The sequence below is a fragment of the Accipiter gentilis genome, chromosome 24 (genome assembly GCF_929443795.1).
Source record: "Accipiter gentilis chromosome 24, bAccGen1.1, whole genome shotgun sequence".
In the NCBI taxonomy this organism is placed as follows: Eukaryota; Metazoa; Chordata; class Aves; order Accipitriformes; family Accipitridae; genus Astur; species Astur gentilis.
The window spans coordinates 22,830,534-22,857,413 of record NC_064903.1 but is presented as its reverse complement, the minus strand read 5'-3'; the positions used below and the strand labels follow the sequence as shown (position 1 = coordinate 22,857,413).

At 44.5% G+C, this 26,880-nt stretch overlaps 1 protein-coding gene across 1 annotated transcript in view; it reads left to right on the top strand.

Annotated features, from left to right (window-relative positions):
- Window positions 1-1,865: 1,865 nt before the first annotated feature.
- SH3BGRL (SH3 domain binding glutamate rich protein like) overlaps window positions 1,866-26,880 on the top strand; it is a 36,599-nt gene continuing 11,584 nt past the window's right edge. The window contains exon 1 of the mRNA XM_049827317.1: window positions 1,866-2,049. Within this exon, the coding sequence (XP_049683274.1) occupies window positions 2,005-2,049 (45 nt within the window). The 5' untranslated portion in view covers window positions 1,866-2,004. The remainder of the gene's footprint in view (window positions 2,050-26,880) is intronic.

Sequence of the window (26,880 nt, the reverse complement as noted above, 5' to 3'; positions counted from 1 at the left end):
TGATAAGCTGTGTTTTCTACCTCTAGCGTTCCTTGCCATGAATCAGATTACAGACTGGCACATAGCGTGGTGCTTTGGAGGAAATGGGAATTATCAGTGCATTTCTCAAGCAGCTGTGAAGGGGCTGTACAAACACATTTGAAGAAACATTCCTTGAAGAATTTTAATCTCCTGGACTTAACTCGGTTTGTTTTAAAGAGATTAAAAACTACGCCATTTATTTTTATTAAAAATTGAAATTCCCTGAGCCAGGGCATTTTTATTGTGTACCATCATCCTAAATAAATTTTGGTTTATTGCTTTTTCAAAACATACATAAATCTCATGACCGTCCCAAAGATTCAGATAAGTATAGTAAGTAATATCAAAATTGGGCACATCATCCTCAAAATAGTTCTGTTTCCTCTTACTGTTGGAAAATCAATAAAACAAATAGAGGTGACTTAATTCAATAGACTTTTTAATTCAACACGCTTTTTTAAAAATCATGTCTGTGGTTAGAAAAAAGACCTGATAATTTGAAACAGGAAGGGTTATTTTGTTTGGAAAAATAATTTCAGAAATGCCCCCCCCCCCCCCCCCGCGTTTTGCCAAGAGCAGAACAAACACCTTTCTTTCATCTTAGCTGGTAGGTGTTAAAATTTCAGCTCATGCTGTTTATCACCGTAATTATTTTCCATGTTCTGTGAAGTTGCTATCAGAATGTGTAATAAAATATATATATAAGGTAGTATTTGGAGTACCAGAGGCAAGTGGAAGACAGGTGCTGAATATAAATTTCTCTAAATAACGTGTCACCATGACTATAACAATTAAGAACTCTTCGAGGTCTCATCCGGTGGTCCTAATTAATACAAATGATGAAAGAGCGTGCCGTGGAATTGCGGCGCACGATGGCTGGCAGCGTCCCTTCGGGCCTTTTGCGCAGACAGCCCCGGTATCCTGCATTAACCTAGCAGAGCCCAGAGTCCCGGGCCACGGCGCAGAGCGGCCAGCTCGGCAGCGGGCAGACCCGCGGCAGCAGTGCCGATACGTGTTTCTTTGATACTTTTATTTGTGTGGAAGATACAATAATTACGGGAAGGCCTTGAGTGGATGCCCAGGCGGTCTTGTCCGTTGGCACGGGCCGACACGGCACTCCGGCAGCGACTTTCACGCTGGAATAAATTTTCAAAGGAAATTCTTAATTCTAAATATCATTGCCCAGTAACATCTACCCAACCCAGGCTGCTTCTGTCACCTCTCCAAGCGGGAGCCGGCGGGTCGGAGGCCACAGGCTGGCTCCAGCCTCCCTGGGCTAACCCAGGTGCCGCCTGGTGCTCTCCCACCACGGGCAAGGCGAGGAACGGGGCACCCCTTCCACGGGTGAAGGAAAATGCCGTGTTTCCAGGGTGGAGGGGAGGCTGCTGAAGGGCGGGCAGCGGTAACGGCGGAGCCCTGGGACAGGTCGGTCGTTCCCGGCCGGGCGGCCGTGAGGGGAAGGAGGCGGCCGTGAGGGGAAGGAGGCGGCCGCTGCCATGCCGGGTCCGGCGCGGCTCCCGCCTGCCGCGGGCCGGGTCTCTCCGCCTGCCTCCCGGCCCCTGCAGATGGAGGGGGACGGGGATGGCTCCTCACCCCCTTCCCTGAGGCGGCGGCCGCGCCCGGACCCCCGCGTCGCCTCAGCGGGGCTTCCCAGCGCCATGGCGCTGCCGCCCCCTCCCCCGTGTACGTCTCGCGTGGTTCGTCGAGAACTCGCCTCGCCCTTTTCTTTCTTTTTTTTTTTTTTTCTTCAAACCATTTTTCCCTCTTCCGGGCCGGGCGGCGGTGACTGCTGGGCCGGCAGCCCAGTGAGAACGGCGAGGCGGGGCGAGGCCGCCCGCCGCCTCCCTCCCTCCCTCCTTCCCTCCCTCCCTCCCTCCCGCCGCCGCCTCAGCTCCATCCCGCGTCTCTCCTCACCCCGCCGTGCTGCCCGCACACACACCCACCCACCCGGCTCCTCATCCCGCCGCCTCCTCGACTCCCAGCATGGTCATCAAGGTCTACATCGCCTCCTCCTCCGGCTCCACGGCGGTAAGGGGAGCCCCGGGAAAGTTGTAGCGGGAGGGAGGGCGGTGGTGCGGGGCTGGGGGAGCGGGGACCGGCGGTGGTGTCCGGCCGGGCAGCGTGAGGAGAGGTCGGGGCAGCCGAGCTTCGCTGGACCGAGAGAAGCATCCAGGGTTTGGAGGGAGATGTGTGTGTGTGCTGCAGCCCGGCCGTCGAGAACAAAATGTCATTTCCTTCGTGATTTTGCACAGCTTGTTTTGTGAGTTTCTGCGTGCTGCTCCCACGGCCGCGGCCGGGCTGGCTTCGGCGGGTCGGAGCGGGTGGCACGCCTTCGTACCCCTCGTCCTGCGCTGGGATGGCGAAGCCAGCAGCGTTTGGGGGTTGTTTTTTCTTTGTTGTTCTTGAAGTTGATTTCTGAATTGGGTCACCCATCATGTCAGTATTCGGTTTTGATGAGTTTATTCCTTTTATCTCGAATCATTAATGGTGGCAGGCATGTGTGGCTACTGTCCGAGTAGCTGCGGTTTCTTGCCGTGTGGGAATACGGGGTTTCACTTCTGATGGCCCCAGCGTGTTGTGTAGGCAGGCTCGGTCAGAACACTGTGTTTTCCCAAAACAAAATAATAATAAAAAAAAAACAACCGGAGGTTTGTGTCTAGGTTCAGACGTAGCTCAGAGCAGTAGTGTCCTCAAGATCATCTGATTTCTGCTTGATCTGTGCGAAAGATGCTCTGAGTCTAAAATCCAGGGGGTTTTGTTACACTTAGTATGAATAGGCTGGAGTCCTACAACATGCCAGAGACTTAGAAAATGCCAGCTATTGCAGTTAATAATCCGTAACTTTTACTGCAAGTAGATAAAGAGACTAAGCTGTGGCTATGTGGTGACCCTCCATGTCACTGTTAGGCTGCGTACCTCAGGTGCAGGTTCGCAAACTTTAAGAGGAAAGTGATGTACAGAAGATAAAGCCCTCACTGAATTCTCCTTCTCTGGTTGAGTGCAGTCACTGATCTAGGGTCTTCAGCAGATAAAATACCACGTTGGTAGGCTTTGCTGTTGACAGCTGTGATGCTGTAACCCCTTGTTCAGCTCTAATGACAGAGGCTGAGCCCTGTAGTGATGGAGTGCAGATGGCACAGGAGCATGTGCCTTGGGTATCCCTGCTGTCATTCTTTTCCTGTGCCGTTTTTGTTAATCTTGATGTCAATGCTGACATCGACGTGCTGCTGCTGATTGTGAAAAGCAGATGATTAGCTGATGCTGATCTGGAGAGTGTCTTGAAATCCCGAGTAGTTCATTCATAAGGGGGGTCCAAAGGGATTTCTGCTGGGTTTATACAAAATGATCATCTGGAAGGAAAGAAGTGGTCATTAGCAAATTGAAAAAGTAATTCTTTCTTTCTACTACAGCTGTTAATAGGTTTCAAGTTGACTGATTCAGCTGCTATAGATTTTTATCAGTGACCTCTTAATGGCAGTTATTGATTCTGTCTGTGTGGTGATACTAAGCTCCAGGGGTGCAACCACTGATCTCAATCCTGACTATGTTTTCCTGTTTTTAAATTAGGTTTTTAATTATTAGCTTAGTGGTTTCTGCGATGCTGTCTCATCCTTGTGTGGATTGTAAATGTTACAAGGCTTGATTCTGACTTACTGTTGCCTTTTAGTCTCCTTTGTGCATCACTGTGGAATTTGAATATAGCGTTGGCGTAGTCGGTTTTTGTGGAATTTGAGCGTAACATGCACATAATTGCCAGTTTTATGACTTTTATATATATATATGTACACTCATGCCTGTGTCTAAAGCTAGTGCAGCTCAAGTAATCTTGTGGTAATGAGCAGGACTTGCACATTCTCCGTTTACTGAGTATACTGAGGGTGTTTCTGTTGGCAGGGATCAGCCGAGTACCTCACTGGGTGGCTGTTTTCTTTCTAGTTTAAGAATTTTAATAGCTCTTTCAACCTAAAGTAAGACAGAGAGGTACCTATCCAGAGGGAACTTTGCTCGATGGGATGAGTTATTTTCATGGGTCTTAAGCCATTGGTGAGACAGGCTTTGCTTGGAGGACTAGAGGAGCCTTTCTGGGTGCTGAATTTGAAATAACCCACTCCAGGAATGGAAAATCCACATCAGAGGAGGTTGCTACAGAGAGATGGAACAGAGTCAAAGCTGTTTCCAGCAAAGTAACTGAACTGGCTAACATCAGCCCTGTAAGGGCTCTCACCCCTGCTAAGTTGGCTTTGTACTGCCAGTGACGCCTGGCACTGTGTTATTTTGGTTTCTAAAAGGCTAATTTGCTTGAGTAGAAGCAAACCAGAAATAAATATAAAATCTCCTCCTTCCTAGAAAACAACTGCCCTGTTTCTGTAAGTTGGTGAAGCTGTTGTGAGACTCCAGAAAGCATCATCTCCCACTGAAGGGAAAAGGGGTTTGAGATTGCTTCACACCTCTCCGCCTGGGGCTGTAAGTCTTGGAGGGTGCCCAAATTTTGTGGTCTTTTATTGGCAAAGTCATACTTTGTTATGCAGTATAATTTGCCACATCATAGTATATAAAATGTTTCCCCAAGGCACTGTTGTCCATAAAGTTTATCTTCAGTAGTATGTATCTGTGAGGAAGAAATATGGTATGAAGCTCATGTCTAAGCAAAGGCATTTTACAAGTATGTTTCAAGGGCCTTCTGGTGAAATTCACTTACCTCCTGTGTACATGTGTCATTCAGAGTCTGGGCATGGGTGTTACAGAGGAAAGCGTGACTGCTGAGCTGCCCCTTGACGGGTTTTGCAGCACAAAGAGTTAGTGCTGGGTGTTATCTTTGGTGTGTTCCATTGGTTGCAAAGTTCTGTGTGTGTCCTCGGTTGCGGGGTTTGCTTTATGCTCTGTATGGTAAAGGTAAAGGTGACTTTGGTTTGGGGTGGTTCATTGCCATGATTCTCATAAGCAGAGATAACTGAATATACTGGAAGTTTATAATTAAGGACTCAGCCAAAATATGATGATTGTGGTCTTGGTCTGGTCTCCTATTTGAATTTCACCCCAGAAATCATAATGTAATAGTTACATTACCAGTTTCCTGCTGTATTTGGAAGTCTTGTACGGAAAGTTGCCCTTTCATCTTTCTCAGTGTGAATGTTGTACTGGTGAGTCGTGGGCTGGGGCAAGGATGGAGGGGGGATTGTAATTATGATGATGAGCTGCAGACACCAAATGTGGAAATATGCATGCGTAGCTTCTGTCCAGGAGTCTTTCTGTGACGTACAGTTGAAGTGAACAGTGTTACTTAGTATGAGACAGTGTTGGAGGCTACAAGCGCAAAATGACAGATGCAAATGCCGCATTCAGAAGCACCCAGGCGTTGACTCAAGCAGAGACTGTGCAGTCTGAGAGAGTGATTTAACTGTAGACTTGTATTCAGATCCTTCAAGAGACGAAAGGAGGAGAGGCCAAAGAGTAATTAGACTCTTGCTCCTGGAAGAAAAAGGATACAAGTAGGACAGAAGCTGAATTGCACAAGTCCAGTCTGTGATTTTCTCCATTAGTATTTAGGTATTTTGTTGCTTTTGGGGTAAGAGATTGCCACAGCTTTCCTGCAGCACCAGAAGCCCCTGTGTATATCTTCCTGGAGGCAGTTGGATTACCAGTTTTATTGATCTCGAGAGGAAAGGAGCCAGCTGTTTTAAATTCTTCTCGGTCTTACGAGTGTGCACTTGTTGCCAACAACTGCACTGGTCTTGACTACAGACTTTGTCCGAGAAAATTGTGTTTTTTCATCTGACGTCCCCATGCAAACTCTAGGAGTATGGATGAAACCTGGAGGCTGTGGCTATGGAAGTGAGGTGCCAGCACTGGGTACGGTGGGCTGAGCTCTCCCACGTGCCACTGCCAGCACTGTGGGCTGTGGAAACTGCTGCATCAAGCGCCTGGTGTCCAGACCGCTCCTTGGAGCCAGGCACTTCATGTCTGTGGTCTACAGCCCATGCTTCCGACTCTCCAGGCTCTCCCCCCTCGCTTGTTTTGATGACTGTGTGGGTGGTTTTCCTTCCTTGCCTCCTGCTGCGACTGCAGACATGGCAAAAATAAGAGATGATCTCCGGAATTGGTGTCAGAGTCCCATGTTCCACATCAGACTCGCCGCTGTTTAGGGATGGTTTTAGAGACAAAAGGAAATTTTAGTTTATTTTTTCATTCGCAAAGTTAGGGGATGTGGGGGGTTTCATGTTTTTCTTGTATTGTTTTCTTGCTTGGGAAAGGATCTAGGTCTTCTCCTCCCCACCCACCATGAAATGAAGAGGAAAGTGGCCTGTGGTCTGGAGAGCAAACATTTGCTCGCAATTACTCTTTTCTTTTCCCCCACATAACCCAGCATGCAGAGGAGCACTTTCTGGTGCTGCCGGGGATATATAGCCAGTGGCAAGTGCTTTCTAGAGCACTACGGGTTGCAACTGAGGGGGAACAGCTTTGCAGAAGAGTGACTGGAAACGCGCAGAGTTGCGTGTAGCCACCAGCTTTTGTCCCTGTTCAACAGCTCAGGGCTTTGGAAGACTGGTGAAGCCGCTTCATCTTTCTGAAGCAATCCCAGGGAAGTAATAAATGGAGAGATGGAGATCATACAAAAACAAAAAAAGTTTTGCATTTAAATCCCTCTAGGGCCTTTTTCCTCTGCTTATCACAATAAATGCAAATATTGCCGTCCTAAGATAGAATGAGTAAAGTCTGTGTGCTTTCTGTTTCTGTGGTGTTTGGCCGCTTTGAGGTTTCTGAGCAGTGGGCGCTTTGCTGCGTGAGCACCCCACCGTTGCAGGGCTGTAGCAGGAGGTGGCTCTGTGCTGAGCCTTGCTGAGGGCAAACGCAGCTGTAGCAGGGTGGTTCTTGGCATCCGGCGTTTTTATCAGTGTGTATAATAAGTGTGCCTTGTTCTGCAGTCGCGTTCAAGGTTGCAAATGTGTTGTCAAAGTCCGGATGCGTGTGGTCATCTTTGTCATCTCGGAAGCCCGAGCGGTGGCAGCGGACGTTCTGGAGCTGCTAATGAACTTCCTTGGGTCCAAATGGTGCTGCTTATCAGTGCAGTTAATACGGGAAGAAAATACTGATATGAATCTTCTATAAATAGTCCTGTAATACGACGCAAGGTTAGATAAAACCACGTATTATGGGGAAAATAAGCTGCATCTGTAGTTTTAAAAACAATCTCACGAGTGTATATGTATTTTTCTGGTACTTAGCTCATGCAGTTTATATACTGTGAATAAAAACTGATTTGTTAGGCTTGGTATTGATTTTTAAACCTGTCTCTTGGGTAAACATAATAAGTATGAAGTACTTTTTTGGACACCCAGTGTTAACCAAACTTAATTTCTCTCAATAAAATGCTATGAATTGTTCTGAATTAGAGCTCTTGGGTTGGGAGACAAAATACGTAACACTGATCTAGCAAGGCAGTTAGCTAGGATGCATTCCATCTGCCTCATGGCTTGTTTTCTTTAAAATCATTGTTCCAAACTCTAGATAAGTCAAATATTTTTCTTAAAATATTACATTCAAATTTTTAATAGAGCCAGAGATTAAATTAGCTGCAGTTGTTGCAATAGTTTTAATACATCAAAATAGAAAACATTCTACTGTGCTTAAATAAAACCAGTTTTCTGACAGCATGAGAAAGATGGGAAATTATACTCCACAGTTAAGGCTGGGAAAGGCTTTTTGCTGAGAATATCTGTAGATTGTATATGCAGGTATGACAGTGTTTATTTTGAGATGGTACGTCAGAATTATGTCTTCTCATGCACTACTTGGGGAGAAAAGGCTGACTGTGGGAAGAAGCTGAACGCCGTCAGCTTGCGCTGGCTTTGCATGAACCCTGAACTGCAGCACTTCTTGCGATATGATCCATACAGTGTTGTATAAGTGCTAAGAACTTTTGCTTTTTTAATAAGTATTTGTAAAATTGAGCGAGGAACGTTTCTTGTCCTGGGGCATTAAAGTTACACTCAGAAAATTCCTATAGAAGTCAGTGAATTGGCATGCCTGTAACGAGCAGAGGATGCCAAAACCAAGAGTCTCTGCAAGGTTATTCTTATTCCTCCCAGAAGAAGAGGAATTGGGGAGAGAGGAAGCAAATGGAACTAAACAAACTTTTGACAGATTTCAGCTGTTCAAGCTCAAAACAGAACTAAAATATTCCACTATATGATAAAAAAGAAGAGCTAAGGATGCGTCATTGTCGTAGCCAGAGATAGATGAGCTCTCCCATACATAGCTGTTCTTCATGCTCCCCAACCCTTTGCGCTACTGCCCTGGAACCGCTGATCTTGGTTCCTGGCACTAATCAGTGATCTAGAAACCTGAATCAAATCCACAACTTATATCAATATTATGCTATTCAAGAATGTTTCTACTCAAACATGAAAATACAGTGTTAATGACATTTGTTTAACCCCGGCCGTATTGAGGGGAGACCTCCAGTTTATGATTAAATTTAAAGTACTTTTGTTGGTCAGATACTTAATCAAGCCTGAAAGAATTTTAATTGTAATGCTTATCTACAATTATTTGTCCCAGAAGAAAGCCTCTGTCCAGGAGCAAGTCCCTTCCAGGACAGCACTTCCAGCTGACTGTTAAGGCCCGTTTTCTGAAATTCAGAAGGTAGTAAAGTGAGACCGAGGTTTAAGCCACCAGAAGAAAATGTGAAGGGTTAACATCAAACTGTGGACTGACTGAAGTTAATGTTGTCTGGATACAGCTGAAGTAGTCTTTCTATCCTGACTTACAACTTCCTCCTGTTGGACTTGGTTTCCCCTGTGAGAAGTGGATGTGGTGATTTGATTTCTTCAGTTAGCTATCTGAAGTTTAGTTTTATCGCGGCTATTTTTCCATGCATCAATACTGCCTCGCTTTAAATTCTAAAGGTGCTCGAGTGTAAAATTTTAACTATAGCCTGTCGAGAGACTTACTGTTTGAATTGCTGTGGTGTCAGAGTGAAGAAAGGAGCCAAAGGCAGCAGTGGTTTAAAAAAGGATCTCAGGGAAATCTGGAAGTTAGGAGCTATCTCGATGTGCTGGACAAATTGATGTTATTCTTTGTTAGACTCTTTCCCAGCAGACATGGGGACAGAGACAGAATGGGGGGAAGAATCAATACTCTGTTGGAGAAGGAAGCTGTGTCTTGCAGCTGAGTTACCTGGAGCAGCCACCAGGCATACAAATAAAGAGTGATCCCTTAATATTGAATCCCTGGACAGAAAGTTTTGGACAAGCTTTGGCCAGGTTAAAAATCTTTTTTTTCATAAATAAACTAAGCTGCTGTGGGATAAGAGGAAAGGATTTTTTTTTTCTTTTTGGCTTATGTAGTTGATTACACACCAGTTATATAAACCAGATAACAATCAAGACTTTGGAATATATAGGCAGCTTTTGCAATGTGCAGAAGACACAAGGAGATCCTACAAAGATCTGTGCTGTGTACCCCAAGCAATACAGAGAGAGTGAGGTGACAAGGCTGTTGGTGAAGTCAGGTTGCACAGTGTGAGAGCAGCCTGCTGTAGCTGTCCCTATTGGGAAACTGGGAAGAAACAATCATCGTCGTGTGCAAGAGTGAGGTTTAAACTAGCCAATACTGTTTAGCAGAGGTCTTGGAGCCATACTAGGTAATTCTACAAAAATAAAAAGCAAACAAAATGTCAGGAATTTTTAGGATGGGAGAGGGCAAAGAAAAAAAAAACAACCCACCACCACTGTACCAATCTGTGGTGGGTCTGTATCTTTAATAGACTGGAACTGTTGTCTTTAAATGATATAAAAAAGTGAGAAAAGATACTAAATAGGGTGAGGTGATGACTGTAGGAGGAACAACCAAATGAGGTAGAATTCTGCAGTTGAGAAAGAAAGAACTGAAAAAGTATGAAATGTGATGAAATCATGTCAGGCATGGGAGAACAAATAGGAAGTGATTATTTGTAACTTCTTAATGCAACAACTCTGGGAGAGCAAGTGAGACTAGCAGGTGGCAGGTTCAGCGTAAATGGAGTACTTTGTTTGACAACATGTAGTTTAATGGAGAAGCTCACTGCCAGAGAATGTTGTGTGTGGCAAAAATTGCGCAGGCCTAGGAAGCAGCGAGACGAATTAAGGGGGAAAGTCTATTAAGGGCTATTAAACATAATTACTACACCTCTGACTCAAAACTGCAGATTATTGGAGTCTGGGAAAGTATAATGTGGTGTAGCCCTCTGCGCTCAATCTGTCGGTGTTCTCTTCCCTGGGATCTGTGGCCAATGGAGACAGGGTACTGGGGTAGAAAAGTGTTGGATCTAACCCAATAAAGCCGTTCTGTTCTTGGATGAAATTGGTTCTGCTCCCAAAATGATATTAACAGTTTGCATTTAAAAATTTAAGAACATGTTGTCCAGGAAAAATGTTTGATGGAGAAGAATATATGTGTGTGTGTTTGGGATGTATTGGGTTGTTTTTAATTTGGTGGTTATTACAAACGCTTGCAATTATAAAAGTATTAGAAGGCTCTGGACCTTTAGGTGTAATTAGAAATTTTCTCTGAAATGTAAACAGATTATGTATCTATTTTATATTCAGACATACCAATGCAACTGAAGTCTTACCTCTCTCTGCTTTGCAAACTCTGAGATGCTGTGAGAGACTGTATATATGAGAGGAACTTTTAACTATATTTGTCCCCTCTATCTTAGAAATGGGGAGGGGGGCAGTGGGAGGGGGAGCAGAAGTTTATAATCATTCTCCTCTTGGTTTCCTTCTGAACAACTGCAGTTCAGTTCAGAGGCTGAGAAGGCTGTAAGAAATGTTGTGTGAAGCTACTTGTTATGCTGTAGTTGCTGTCAGGCTCAAAACTTTCTGTTGAGAGATAAACACTGAAATCTCAAGGTTTGGACATTGAGTAAGACTTTGCATAAGGAAGACTTGCCATTAGATCTTCTATTTTACATCTAATGAAATGCACTGTGGGATCCAGATCAGGAGTGGGATGTTAGTAACTGGGGGAGTTGGCATGAAAGAGCTCTGCCAGGTGATACACAGCCTCTCTTGTGCTCAGGTGTGGCTGGGGAATGGTTTCCTTAATCAAAGCTGAAATGTCACAGTTTTCCTGGGCTCTTGGGCAGACAGGGAGATGTGAATGAGAGCTTACAGGAGCAAACATGGCTGTTTTTCATGCGTCTCATCGCTGGTCACAATCTCAGCATTTCTTACATATGAGAACCATAAGCATTTGGTGATACAGACAGCAGGTGATTCCAAACCCAACATGATTTTGCAGCACGAACAGCAGATGCTGACATACATCATGTTTAGACCTAGGTAATAAGGTAAGTGTATCAGAAACCCCTCCTGCCTTAGGCATAGGTCAAAATAAACTGGCAAAGCCCAATGTAAACAGAAGATAGGCAGCCTCTGGGGAAATAATAATAGTTTTCACATAAACCCACATTTTTATGAGAGTAGTGGTTTCCAGGCAGGTTTAAACAGCACATCTGTATTCACCTCATGGGATCAACCTTTGGCTGTGCTAATGTCACTGGGAGTTTTGCCATGGACTACAGCAGGATGAGATTTTACTCCTTAGGAAATACTTAATGCCGCTTACCCAAGATCATTCCTGTGCACATGTTGCAAATGTACTCGGGCAGAGCAGCAGCTGCAGAGCAACTGGCAGAACAGAAGAAGAGCAGAGTAGCTACATGAATGAATTAAAAATATATCCCAGAACATTCTCACTGGACATGGATAGAAATGAAGTTCAAGTGAAGCTGATTTATGGACAATAGGTGTAAATTTATTTTTTTTTTTTCCCCCTAGGGAGGAAATACAATGTGTGCCAGTAGAAATAAAAAGATAAAAAGGGGCAGGTTTGCAAACTTACTTGTTAGTGACCTGATAATCCTGATTAAGAACTGGAAATTCCTTTCCACCCTGTAATGCAGATAAGCAAGTCCCATGGTTCTTCTGGTGGCTAAGTCCATGAAACCTTCGTACTTGAGCAGTCTTTCTTTAAATTTCTTCTTCCTTTCATCACATTAAAATGTACCGGGAGGTAGCTGTGAGAGCCTCCGTTTCACCCACAGAGGACCAAGGTTTGAGTTGTGCGTGCTGTGAAAAAATCAAAGTAGGTCCATAAAGCTATCTCAGGGAATGTTCCTTCCAGGAATTTACACCTGTATAAACTGAGGAGCAGCTGGACAGACAGCAGTGTTTTCCATGTAGTGATTTGGGACCAAAATTAGCAGCTTGGAAGGCGTTTGGATAGCCATCACCTCACGCTGCCAGCCGTCAAGCATTAGGCTGAGACTGAAGAACATCAGGGGAATGAAGCTATTTTGGCTGCTCGCCCAGGCCTGGAGAACTCCATCCTACAGCAAATAAACAGCTGGGGGACTTAATCTTTTAAAAAATGAAATGCAGTGTGTATTTGTCTTAGTTTCTGATGGTGGTATGCAGATGCTAGCTTGCACGGAGGCAGAAGGAAGCTTGTGGTTTGGAAAAAAAAAAAAAAAAAAAGCAGATACTATGGTGACAAGAGTGATCCTACAAATTTAGAAAAGACAATGGGAATTGCAAAGTGGCCTCTGGGTCGTGGCTCTGTCAGTGGCAGGCGTGGGCAGCATCCAAATTAGTGCTTTTGGTCTGGGGTGGAAGGTGGCATTTCCCTTCAGGTTGCAGTGATAGAGTAAGTATAGCTTGTTGATGGAAAGGACCTTACTGTGTTAGCAAATGCTCCATTTTTTTTAATTCCTGCAAAGGGTGACTTCAGGATGTCTCCCAAGAAGTCCTCTTGAGAGCAAACCCCTAGGCGTTGGCCTTCCTGGCTACTGCAAGCAGAGGTTGTCCAACTCCTGTATTGCTTCAGCTACCAAAAGTATTAGGAACTGCAATGTGGACAATTCTTGTGAGGTTTCTATTTATCTCCCTCTCTCAGTTTCTGAATTTACAATTTTTGTGCAAGTCTGCACTAAAATAAAGAGGGGACCTGGGGCCCCCAGGATGATGTGCACTTGAAATGTTACCCAGGCAAAGTAACTGGTCAGAAAACTGGTGCCGATACAGACTTGTCTGCTAAATCTTTCATCTCTGGGATGCTTTGGTGTGGCTGTACTGACCCACTGTTCTATCTCAATACAGCCTGACTCTTTCTGGAAAGAGGAGGAAAATTTGTATTTAATCCATAGCTTTTCTCTTAATCCCCTTTTCATTTGTATTATGATATTTAGGTATTTTAGTTCAGGAAAAAAAAGCTTTGTTCTCTTGAAAAATTTCTTTGGTTTAGTTTTAGAATAGCAATCATCAAAAAGACTCTTTTGCTGAATAACGTCTGGTATATGATTTCTTCGAAGATAGAAAGTAATACAGATCAGAAGCACCTGGATTTAGTGTAGGATCCCTGAGGTCATATTATATTCTTCTTAAAGTAGTGGGTTTTTTAAAGATAATAAATGCCTGGCAGTATAAAGGCAGTGAAACAACAATTAATGCTGTAAACTTTTAGTCTTGTCAGTTAATTTAGTCTCTCTGTGTGCTAAACCATACAGGAAATAAACCTTCTTTTTATTGTAAACCACAGTAGCCTCACGAACACTTGTCTGTGCTTTTAACTCCTTACCTAACCAGAGTTCAGCTCTCATCAGACAAACAAAAAATGTTTTTCCTCTCTACTCTCTTTGCCATGCAGGGCTTCTCATCGCCAAATCCACAGATTCTGAAAAATAATTACATTAGCAGCTGTTTCAATAAACCCCCCAAAGTATAGCACTCTGCTGTCTATGGTGTGTGTTGATCTAAGGCTATCTTTTCAGGCTGCTTCCCCAGTAAATATTGGCCAGGTGCTGTGCAGACAGTGGAGACTGGAGTTTCAGGGTGGAACGAGGTAGGACCTGTTTCGTTTTAACCGAGGTTACATGACAGCCATCACTTTTCATAGGGTGTAGTTGCTGCCAGCATTTCATGGACTACTAAGACCTGTCCTGGAGCCCTCTATGAAAATGAAGATAAAGAAGGAATAATTCTTCTGGCTTTCAGAGAGAGACAGGCTGAAAAAACCGGACTCGGAACCTGACAATGGTGGTGAGGTCCAGACTTTCAAGACTAAAGCCCTTTTTAAAGCTTCTAGAGCAAGTAGTCAGGTTTTCAGTGGCACCCTCAGTGCCTTTTCCCCCTTTTTTCTTGGCCACATTGAGAACTTCTGAATATCTAGGAATATGTCATGTTCCAGAGAGTTTTCTGCATCTCATGGGATACCAAGCCTGATTATCTTGCTGGAGATAAATGCTGTGTGTTAAATTGTGTTATAGTCAGTGCATAAAGCCTGTCTATGAGGCTGGGCTGCAGTGTATTTGGTACTGTTTGTAGAAACAGCCAGAAATGATCCTTAGCCCAAATAACGAAGTAAATAAGCAGTGATTTGAAAAAAATAATTATTCCTAACTAACAGCTAGGACTAACAGCTTAGGAAAGGAAGCTTTGAGAGGCAGAGGGTGCATTCAAAATTGTTCAAGGAGTCTATGACAGAGGTAGTTTAGACTGAAGAACTCTTTCTTCCACATAGCAGAAGTTTCTGTTTTCTGAGACTGTTCTGTGCCTCAGATAAGAGAGTACAGCAAGATGCTGAGGCTGTAGAGACACCAGCAATATACTGAACAGTGGTGCCAGGAGAAGAGGCTGTTGCTGGAGGCTGCCCTCTGCTCAGGTCCTCTCCGAGTTGCCTGTTGCGCATCCCAGGGCTGAAGGAGGGCATGAGCACAGCTTCACCTTCTGTCATGGCTAACCCGGCTGGCACTGCCTGGAAAAGGGGACATGAAGTAGTGACAGAGAGCCCATGTGCTGGCTGATGGGTGGGCAGCGGGTGGCTGTGGGGCTGCTCCCATGTCTGGTGGTGGTGGGATGACATCTCCCTGTGGGGATGGACCAGGTGCAGGCACTAACCTGAACAGCTTTCTTGGTGTACAAATAGGAACATTACAGAAGGTTTCTTGAAGCTTGCAGTTCTCTGCTCTTCTGCCTGAGTTGTGCCAGACAACTAACTCTGTGAACATCAGTAATGATTAATGAGGGAAAATTCAGAAGCTGTGACAACAGGTTTGTCGTTAGATTTCTGCTTTCCTGCTAACCTTAAACCTTGCTCAGATAAGTAAGAGTTGCTGGAGATGTTCCGGCTGATACATCATGAATTCATTCCAGACCCTGGGGCAGTTTTTGTTAAGCAGGCACTGGGGTTTGCCCTTCCTTCTCCCTGGTAGTCTTGGAAGCCTGGTGTTCACTTCAGGACAATGTAATGTGCCTTTGGTTCCTTTGTCTGCTTTTTCTGCCGCTCTCATGTTTGTGATGTTCAGGAATTATGTTAGTTTTATACTGGGTTTTGGGAGGAGCAGATCTGTTTGTTTTTATTTAACCCTGCGCAGAGTTTGGGTGCTGTGACTAGGCGCATGTTAGATGTCCAGGGAAATACAGCCTGCCAAGCTCCAAGTCTGCTGCAGAAAACAACTGTGCGTAATAAATGAGGAGTTCATATTCTGCTGCTGCTTATGCTTTGTTAACGGATAACCGAGATAATGGAGCCTGTATTCCCGCAGTAGGAAGCTGTCTCTCTGTTGGTTTTGGACCAGATGAGCAGTTTTCAGGCTTATGAAAGTCAAATGCCACAAAATTGACTCAGAAAATTGCCAAGGGTCAATTTATTTTGTATTGTAATGGTGGTGTTTTCCTTTTGATTATAACAGTTCTGGGTGCTGTGATGGTTTGTGGACGGTGTCAGTGCACATGGTTAAAGCTATGGCTTTGCAATACATTAGTGTTTCTTTACATTCTCATCTAAAGCAGGATAAGGGAAGGCTTAGGTCTGGAAGCTTGATTTTGCAAGATACATTTATTTTGGCTAGTTTCAGTAGTCTAGTCACAAAAGAAACTAGAAAAAAAAACCTAATATGTGAATATTTGCATTTGCAAATCCTTCCTGTTGCTGGACGAAGCAAAGGCCTGAGACAGGAATGGCCCGAGGCCACGGTTTGATATGTGCTTTCAGTCGGTGTTGCTGCTGGGAGAGGCAGTCCTGCATCTCCTGGCTCGTTTCCTTCCTTGCCCTGTGCCTTTCCTTGTGATGGCACAAGAATCCACATGTCAGCACAGTAAGCTGAGTTGAGGCCCCCCAAAACAATACTGCTGTGCGACGGGAAGAGTGCCTCTGGCTCAGACCACCACATAGCTGCTCCAAGGCGTATGCTGGTGCAAGAACGGGTGAATACACGCTCAGAGACAAGCCTTCGGAGTTCAAGGAAAAGCTCTCTTTCCATAACCCTGATTTATGCAGGTGGAGTATATATAGTCCCAGCAATGAGCCGTGCTTCCCTGACGGTCCCTCCTGGATAACCATCCCTGGACCCGGCACTAGCAGAGGTGAGGTCTGGGAGCAACCTGGACAGATGATGGGCAGGATTTTGATGCTTGAGGGGTCTGGGCGTCTGAGTTTCAAGCTGCTGCCAGCCAATGCTCAGAGGCACCAGGCTGCTTCACGTGCAAAGTTCATCCTTAATCAAACAGGGTTCCTGGTGGAGCTGTTTGCAGAAATCACATGAAGGGAGGGGAGAATCGTGTTGCTGTCACTTCTCCCAGGGCCGCAGGGGCCTGAAGCCCAGCATGAGCAGAGAGTTAAGCAGTAGTCAGGCATCCCTCCTGTTTTTAAATCAAGCACAGATCCTTCCTTTTGAGAGAGGAGAAGTGTAAGTCTGACACCTCTCCAGGTCTGAAACGCCTCACCCAGTGTTCAGCAGTTGGAAGCTTCATTTGCATTCACTGTTCTTCTGTGCTCAGGCTGTTAGGTTGTCTACAAAAAGCATACACAAAGGGAGGTGCCTCTTCTAGTAACAGCTCTGGTGCTGCCAGCCCATTCTTGCGACTTCTTGGGCTTTAACTCCTCCCTTGCCCAGCTGCTGGGGATCTGGTGTTTTATGTGCACAGAAATACAGAATGTAAAACTGCTTCCTGCCATCCCATGAGCAAATATTTCTATTTTTTGGCTGATGATGGAAAGATATTTTAAATGTTAAAATCTTGCATTAAAATCCCTGAACACTGAAGTTTTGGCTCTGTGGGATTGTTTGGTTTTGAAATCCAGGCAAATAATCCAGTTGGGCATTGCTGTCACCTTTCACACAACTTAAAAAAAAAACACAAAAAAAACCAACAACGGGGGGTGGGGGTGGGGGTGGGGGTGGTCCAAACAAAGCAAAAGCTAATCTCTTGATGTATGGAGGGATCTGCTTTTGGAGAGGTGACTGATGGTCCCCACAGGCACTGTACGTCAGCCAGTGCAGTAATGTGCTCAGGGGTATTGGCATGCCAGTTTAAAAATCCAGATAATATATGGTAACTCTTCATGTTGTATATACATCTTTGTCTGAATCGCATGGTGGGGCGTGGGAGTTGTTCAGACATATGGTGCAGCCAAGGTTTTTTGGTTGTTGCACTTCAGTCACTAGTATCAGTCATTGGCCAGATGGAAAGATTTCTGTAGGAATGCGACTTACCTGCTGATTGAAAAGTAGTGGTGTGCAGGGTTTGGTAAATCCAGGTTACCAAGGACCATGACGTGGACTACACAGAGATCCCTATTTTTTTCCCTCAGATTTAGAAACAGATTGCTTTTGAGTCATGTAATGTATAGTGGTTCTTTTTCCCACAACAATTAAGCTGAGGCGCCACAGGTAACTAGGGAAAACCTGTCCTTAGGAAAAGCAAAACACAAGAGACATGCATGTTTATTGCAGCACAATGAATTAACCCATATTTGTGATAAAACCTTGAAATAATGTTTTGTATTACTTCTATGCTTCTAGACTTTTAACAGGCCATGACTACTATGGAGAAGAGTGTTGGCATTCTGACTTCTGCATAACTTTGATTTGGCAATAGTGACTCTTTCTAAGCACTTTACAGAATTAATAGAAGCATCTAAAGCAGTCCATAGAGGGATGTTTAATTTTTTTTTTTGTGAGAACACAGATATTCTGACTAAAGGAATGTTGCATACGATGTGCACAGCCATCCAGAACACTCTTGTGAGTTTCGTGCAACTGGCTAGTAGGCTTGTGGCTGAGCGGGACTCTTGGGCAAAACAATGAGGATGCTGCTGATGTGGTACATGAGCCTTGGCATGCCAGGAAATACTAAATGAGTGACTAGAAAAAAAATATTGGGGAGCAGCCAGTAAGGAGGAGAGTTAAAGGAGAATGCACAATGTCACCCTCCTTTTCCTTGCAGCCAAAAGCGAGAAAGGTTTGCCTCTGAATTTGGTGGCTTCAGTAGGAAGAGAGGTGTGTTTTCAGCTGACAGAGAACCATTTTCATGTACTGGAACAAAATCTGAAGTTTATTAAATGGTACTTTTATACATTGTCTTCAGGTGTTGCTGATGATAAGGTGTTCTGCATGTTAGAAACATGTAGCACCTTAATAGTCCTTTGACAAGCAGGTATTGCAGGATGAACGGATTCGCACCTCTCCCCCCCCAGTCCCCTAGTGCTTGGGTATTATTTGTTAAGACCAGAATTTTGCTTAAGTTATGATAATACATTGATCCTTAAGGTGCCTTTGTAGAAAGTAAACTTAAAACACATTTAAAAGTAATCAAGGCTTCATTAGGCAGTGCTGCTACTGCTGTTTGCCAGAAGCTGAGAAGATATAAATAAGGGAATGTTACTTGTCCTCATACTTGACTAATGGGTAAAGGAATCTGCTTTTGGCCACTGCTGGAGGAAAGTAGCTAAACAGACAAACAAGTCAGTTCTGACCTATTTATGGCCTTTTAGTATCTTATTAGAATTTGACTGTAATAGAGAGCTTCAGTAGAATTGGCTGTATTGCATGTCTGACATGAAACTAGCGACATTCAAAAATCCTGCTGCAACATTGAACTCGAATCCTGTGTACATTTAAATGAAAGAAGCAATAACCATTTGAGTCCGAATATTTTTGACTGTTCATATCATGCAGCACTAACAGAGGTGAACTTCTTATAGATTTGCTTCTGTCAACTGCTTGTGTGATTATGCCCACAACATGATTAAGGGCTTTCTTAATGTACTCCAGCCTCGAGTTTTGCTAGCAGATGTCTACTTTAGTAGGTACCAAGTGACAAATACCCCAAATCACCATGTAGTATAGCTGTAAAGAGCCTTTGGAACCTATTTCTGAGCAGTTACTTTCCATGACTGTTGCACTTGTGTTGTATGCTGTTCACAGCACTGTATTTACACCTCCACCTGAAGTGGTGTGACACTGAGTCCTCACCTGGATCTCCCCAGGGTGGGAAGTAACACTGTCCTGTGTGCATCCAGTGGTGATGGAAACCAGGCATTAGCAGGATTTACACCATTACCTTTCCTAAATGCGTATCATAGTTTACAAGGCTCAAAAGACCTTGCCTTGAGCATACACAGTGTGTGCCGTTCCACCATTCAGGCATATACACGCGTGCACATGCATGTACGCACATATATAGTGCAAAGGCACCATCCGGCTGGGTGCTGAGCACTGACCAAGATGAGCAGGCAGCTCAGCAGCCTTTCGGAAACAGCGAGCCTGCGTAGGTTACTTCAACTCTTGATGCTATTTCACAGCATAAGTGAATGCATGAGATCCTGTATTTAGTGCTCTCCTGTGCTTCTGAACAGAATAAGGCTGAGATTAGTTTTCTAAATTAGTATCTTCCAAATGATTATTATATTACTTTATTCTTGCCTTTGGAGCAATAGAGAAAAGGGTTTTTATTTTTTCTTGACTAATTCCTTGAACTTCAGTAGCAAGTTAGTGACATAGCAATTAGGAACCTGCTCAGCAGGCTGCTTTACTGGGCTGTACGTAACAGAGGAGCCATGCCTGTGTTACTGGCTGAACTTTCCAAAGCAGGCTAAAGGGACTAAAAGCCAAACTCCCACTGGAGGATTTTATTCTCTTTGCAGTCTGTGTCAAAGAGTAAAAAAAAGTGAGTGGGAGTTGGGTCCGTAAGGGCCTTGGGCTCCGTTGAGAATCCGGATCCCCAGGACTTTAGTACAGGGAGGTGACATTAACTTTCGTGTTTGGTTCTTCTGGTACAAAAAAAACCCCTTGTTGAATGCACTAGGGTCTTTTGTCTTGGGTTTTGTTGGTGTGGGATTTAACAAATTTTTAGGCCTTGCATTACTGAATGAGTGCACTTATAATGGCATTATAATCCATAAGAGAAGCTTTTATTTTTGTTCTCACGAATCAGCTTTTCCATTTATGTAACTTCCTACGGTTTCTGGAGCAAGTTGTGGTCTTGTTTTGGGAAGTACAGATGCTGTCCTTTGTTCTAGCTGTATTTTTGGCTTGTGCTGCAAAATCTGATCTGTGGTGTGGTACCTTATGCCTGGATAAAGCCCCACTGCAGGCAGACCATGTGCTTCCAGACATGATGCAACCTCCAAGTTAGATTTCGAAAACCTTTCAGAAGCCTGGATTTTTCCCCCAACCTTGCTCGAGTGGTCCTTTTGCGCCCTTTCACCCCAGGACTTTTTCCTGCTTTTAAAAAGCGTCTTCCAGAACCACACATGAGAAACGGGAATCGGGTTGCCGCTCTCGTGGTGAGCTGGAGCCCATTCCCTCCTGTCCTACGTCTCAGGACGGCACGTGGTGCTAATGCAGCCCAGGGTTGGTGGGTGCCCGGTGGCAAAAACCATGTCCAAATAAACAACCTTTAAGCTGTTGGGGGCAAACCACATCAGGATAGGGCTGCTGTAGCAGCTGAGCAGGATACATGTTGATATGCCATGAGCTTTCCCAAAGGGCCCTGGAGGGAGAGAGTAAGTACATATGGAACCCATCTGGATGCTGCCTAATTTCTGCAAAAAAAAAAACCAAACCAAACAAAAAAACTTTTCCAGCCTCCTGTGTTTGATTTAGGTCACGTAAGTTCATGGTGGTTTTGCTGTGTTTGTCCTCGATCTCATTCCTTACAGACCAGAAACCAAGCATTGAAAGAGAGAATGATGACATTACTATGTGTAATGCTTGGCTTAAAATAGCCAGAACAAAGAAGTGGTTTGAGTTCTGTAATGATAATTGCCCAGACCTAAAAATAGGTAGATGTTCTACCAGGCAGAGAGAAGAAAGAGTGAGACATGAATCACTGGGAGACACCTGAGACAGCCTGCAAAGCTGTGATCAAGAAGCTCATTGCTGTAGGTGCCTACAAGCTTCTCACCCTTTGACCACCATTTCCAGTGGATAGTGGCCACCAGCACCACCAGAACTGGTGCCTCTGAATTTTAAGCTAATATGGGGGGTCGGGGGAAATCTGGCTTGTTCATAAAAACAACAAAAACACTTTAGACAAAAAAATGGCTCCTTGAATATTACAGTAACAGAGGCCAGAACCAAGCCTGCTCAGAAGTATTTTGACTCTGAAGGGAGTCCTGCTGTAGTGTCCTGGGGGCAGAGAATAAGTTTGGGGGGGGGGCTATCAGGAATCCATGACATTTAAATACATAGCTGAGCTGCCATGCTGTTTAACTCCTACAAATTATGTTGTACTGGGAGGCGAAATTATAAGTGTTTTGCAGCTAATTTGCAAGTATTAGCTTCTGCATTAGCAGCTCACATGAGGCAGGCATTATCATTTTAGAGATTAGATGAGAAATATTAAAAAAAAGAGGCCAGCTTTTTTTTAATTCTAAAAAGTGGCTGTGAATTGCTATAGTGTTAGCAAGCCACAGCAGCAGAGGTGGTCAAGCCCTAAAGTCACAGTGTGCAGCTCAGCCTGAGGGACACCCTGTGGCAAGTTAATTTGTCTTGGCAGCAGCACAGCATTCCTCGTGTTGCCCTGCTCCCTCCAAAGAAAACCACTTTCTGGGTGTTTTTACCTTGGCTGCAGTGAGTGAAAGGATGGCGCTGCTGGCTGCCACCAGAGTTTGCTGAAGATTTCTTAGCTGCATTTTTCCCGTTAGCTGTTTAAATTTGAGCTTATCAATCTTCAAAAGGTACTGAACCATTTGAAGAACTGATGGTTACAAGTGTGGCTACAAACAATAGCATCATCTGGGGATTTGAACTTTTTCACCTTTCTGCACAAAGCAGATATCCCCTGTGATTTAAAGAATTGCCCCTCTAATGATGAAACAGCTTGTTTAAAATCATCAGTGGCTTAAAATACAACCGCTTTAAAGATGTAGTTGCTTTTCCTTATCTAGAACCCAGAAGGCTGGAATTGGAAATGGTAAAAAAACGCTTTTAAAGCTGGTTTTGTCTTTAAACTAAATTGAGACGTGTGCAAGATCTAGATCCGCTGTAAGGTGTTGCTTCTCTGCTGTCCTGGTGCTGGTTCTTGGCTGTGAAGGTGGGACAGGCAGCTCAGGCCACGTGCTCAGCAGGAGCTGGATGCAGTAAGTGATGATACAAACTGGGAAGTTTATAAGAAATCTCTTTAAAGTTCTTCTGAATCCTCACAACAATGTATGAGGCATTTAATTGCATCTTTGGGGGGCAGAGGGGGGAAATCTGTGAGTTTTCCCTGCATGGAGGTCAGGACACAGAACCCACAGAAATGGTGAGGAACGGCCCATGCCAAGTGCTAGGATGGCAGAGCTGCCACCTTCTTATCATCACGGGGAAGTTTGTTGTGTGATCTAAACAGCAGTGCTCAAACTGTAAACTTACTTCGGGTTCCAGTGGTCCATAAATAGATTTCCAAAACATGTCTATTGTCCAACAAGGAATTTATTTATACACTGAAAAAATAACAAGACTTAAAAAGCCCCCTCTGCCAGCAGTGCAAACTAGGCTATTCTGTTGTATGTGTATGCCTGTGTATACCAAATAAGATAGAAACTTCTTTGAAGTTCATTTCAATAAAGCATTTAAAACAACTGTTTCCTTGCAGCAGGGTAGTGCTAAGAGAGGCTGGCTGTTGGACAGCCAGTTTACAGTCCTGACCAGTGCTGGGGATGGAGTATTGCCTGCTCGCTGGGCCAAAGTCTGTAGCACCGCACCTGCCTCCTTTCTTTTTTTTTTTCCCCAAATGCGTAAAGATTTGGAGGAGAAGAAAAATACTGAGTCTGAAATGTTGCAGCATTTTCTGGAAAGTTTTCTGCCCACTTTGGGTTTAAAGCTCCATTTTTGATGGACTGCGATTTGTTGGAAAATGTCACCTGTCTCTACTCTTGGCAGCTTTGACGTGGTTTCTCTTGCGTTACTGACGTCATCCACTGATGCAAGTTAGATCTTAGAACAGTAAATTTAACTTCTGATGTGTATTCAAGTGAGGGACAATATTTGTTCATAATCCTAAACTACTGATTTTCATAATGTTACTCAGCACATGCTCTGTTGAAAGCTTAATATTTCATGACTGGCTTGTAACTGGAAAGGAAGAGAATCTTGATACACAAGGATATCTTAAAAAAAGTCTGTTGGAAGCATCAGCTTCTAATGTTGCTTTTGCGGATTTTGTATGCAGAAGATTACAGCTTGGTGGTGAGACTTTGCTTAACTACCAATAACTTGCCATAAAGCTATTTCTGTCTCTGGAACAGACATTGAAAGCCAAAACTAAGTGAAAATAGATTCATTTAGTTACATGTTTCCTTTCAAGATTATCTTAGGAATGTCAGCAAAAAGTATAATGTTTCCACTCACCTGAGTAATTTTAGATGTTTTTACCACAAGAATGGTGGTAATTCTTCTTGCCCTGAGAAGAATGAGTCAGTGTGTTCAGGCTGAGAAACTAGGTGTGTTTTTCTGGGGATTGGGGGGTAAAGGCATCTTTGGACAAAACTGGCTTTCGCAGGGACATTATTTCCCCAAGCAGGGCAGTGGTGAGCTCCAGCAGGATGCGGCCCATCCTCTTGGCGGTATTGACTTCTGCTGCTCCCCACCCCTTCTCCTTCCAGCCCTCTGTCTCCATTTCACCTCCACCCCTGGGATTTTCCCCCTGTCTCCATCCATTTTGCTCATTCCCATCTACTCCTGCCTGCAGCCTCTTTCCTTCCTTGCAGTTGTCTCCCCATCCCTGTCCGTGATTTCTCTGTCGTTCTTGTGCTTTTGTGTCTATCCACGAGTCCTTCTGCCTCGCCGGTGCTGGTCCCTCAGCCTCAGGACCCTGCCTTAGCAGTGTTACTCTTGGCTCCCTGGCTCCTGCGCTGGCTGTATGCACATTCCCAGCTCTCCACTGGTGCTCTCTGCCCTGCAAAATGTGTCAGGAGCACTCAGTATAAACAAGGATTTTTGTGTTTGCAAACTGCAGTTAGCTGCAGCTAACAGGCCAAAATAGCTTTAGACATGACAGTTGTTTGCGTAGGATGAGGTGCAGTATCTGGAAAGGCACTGGCTGGTGTCCATGCCTGGTTAGGCAACTGGGAGAGGTTTTTTTGGGAAGCGAGTGCTGCATGTTGACAGGCGCATCCTGAAGAAAGGCTCCTTGCTCCTTCCCAAACATGGACAGCAGGAACCATCTTCCAGGCTCTTGTCCTGAGGAGAGCGTGTGTCCTTTTGAGTAAGACAGAATACCCTGAAGCAGCAGCAGGCGTCTCTTGCTCTATTTTAGGCACTTCCCTCCCAGTGGTATTCCAGTGCCTGAGATTAATAGAAGTTTTCTAAATAAAATCCCATAAAATAATACTATGTGGCAGCTCGGTGTCTGTTCTCCACAGTGGTTGATGCCATGTTTCTCTGGAGCATTTAATGCTCTCGTGTAAGTGCTTGTCACCGTGGTCAGAAGACTTGTTGAGGAGCTGGGAGGAAGACATTGCTCTTAATCTTCCAACTTGTTTTTTTCCTTTGGCCAGAAAACTAGGGTTTCAAACTAATATTACTCATGCATCAACACCAGCTCCTTGCTTTTCTTTACTGTTCTTTAGAGAATTACCTCCTTTGACCACAGACAGACTGAGAGCAGTGCAGAGACCAAACTGCCGTGCTTGCCTTACACATGGTGCCTTTTCTAGCAGAATAAATAAATTTCCAGCTTTGCTAGTTCTTCATAAAGAAGCAGAGAGGGTTGCCTGCTGTGATAGCCCCTCAGAGCTGTGATTGAGAACTTGGGATCTGTCTTTGCTCCAGTAAGCTGGAAGAATGAGTGAAAATGGAGGAAAACAGGCAACGTGGCAGTGTACAGTGAGGTGTTTTGCATACATATGTCTAAGAGGAAACTATTTAAGTTCATCACTATGAAATAATGGCAACATAGGGTAGCCGGAGGTGTTTTCTTCATGTTGAGGAAGCATCTTAATGGCTGAGATAGTCCAGCCCTGTCGGACTGGGTGCTGCATGAAAGGACTGGATATGCAAAGTCTGCCTGTGAAGGGGTTGCACTGTGAGACTGATCTGAGATGCTGTGAGGAATGTGAGGATGTGTGTATGGCTAGGAGGCAATCTAATAGTAAAAGTTATTTAAAAAATAAAGAGACTTCTCAGGACATCAAAATGCTAATTACTGTCAAACTCGGAGCTCTTGTTTTACATGGCAGAGTGTATAGTTTAATAGAATGGGCAAAAACTTGGTTTTCTTTTTTTTCTTAAAAAGTCTGGGACATCTCAAGGTGTGTTCTCACTCAGCAGCAGATATTGGACAAGTTAAGGACCTGTGACTAATGAAAACTAGCTGGATCTGTAATGTACTAGTGGTGGGAAATGGTTAACTAAAACGTAAGCTCTTCAGGGAAAAAAAAAATCCATTTATTCCCAGGTCACTATGTTGCCTTAGATACTGACCACTGGCAGAAGAGTTTACAATTACAAAGACCTTTCCCTTATTTTAGTCCTATGGAATAGTTCATGAAGGAAGTGCTCGCTTGCTTTTTTTTCTTCTTTTTTTTTTTTTTCCTGAGCTGTATGGCACTGTGGAGAAAAACTTCCCCTGACTGCTCCCTCCTGCTGTGGCCCCTGTTATTAAAGGCAAGCAAAGAAATCTCTTACTGGTGGATTCGAGTCTGTTGAGGAATGTTTTTCTATACAGCCTGTAACATGAATTATTTCCTTGGGGTAGTATTAACTTGTCCATTTTTATTTATTTTTAGCCATGATGAAAATCAGCTAATGCCCAGCAATATTATTCTGTTTAAGGGTACAGTACTCGCTAATCGAGTTCAGCAGCTCCTCTGCTGACATGTTAGGAGGAATTACATTGGCTCTTGCAGCCCTGGGGCAGGCAGCTTCCCCACTGAAGCTGGGAGCACGTTTTTCTTCCATCGGGAGAGCCAGGTTGGTCCCTTTGCAGTACACTGGACTACGTGCAGAGGGAGATCAATCTATCCATTTTCTTTTAAAAACAAACCACTCCACCCAAGATGTAGTTCAACCTGGACTGGTTCCCTGTCGTGGATTGTCACACAGCCAGCAGCGATGGCTCCAAAGGGAGCTGCTAAAGAACGAGTCGACGGATGCTTAAAGACTGCCAAGGCATGGCCGTCTCCTCTTTGGAGATGCCAGGCTCTGCTCTCCCAAACTCCACCCTTCCAGGCACTGCTTTTCCTACCCTAAGACCTCGCACCCTGCCTCCAGCTCGCGGTCCAGCTCCGTGCCCCGTGGGTGCAGGGCTGTGCGTGCCGGGGGTGCCGGCACCGTATTTGGCTCTCGGCTGGCTGTGCCCTGACCTCGGCGCTGCTGGCCCGGAGCTGCCTGTTTTCCCTTCACCGTATATGGAGAGGCTGCTCGGGGAAGCGGGTGGCTGACCTGAATTAGAAGCAGCGCAACATCTGTGTGAAACGCCACTTTTGTTGCACTGAGCTAATTAGGTTAGAGCCAGGCCTTGGACTGGTTTTTGTAGTGAAGGGAGTGTTTTGAAGAGAACAAATTTCCCATTAAATCCCATTTTTTTATTGTTTGCCAGGACGCGCATG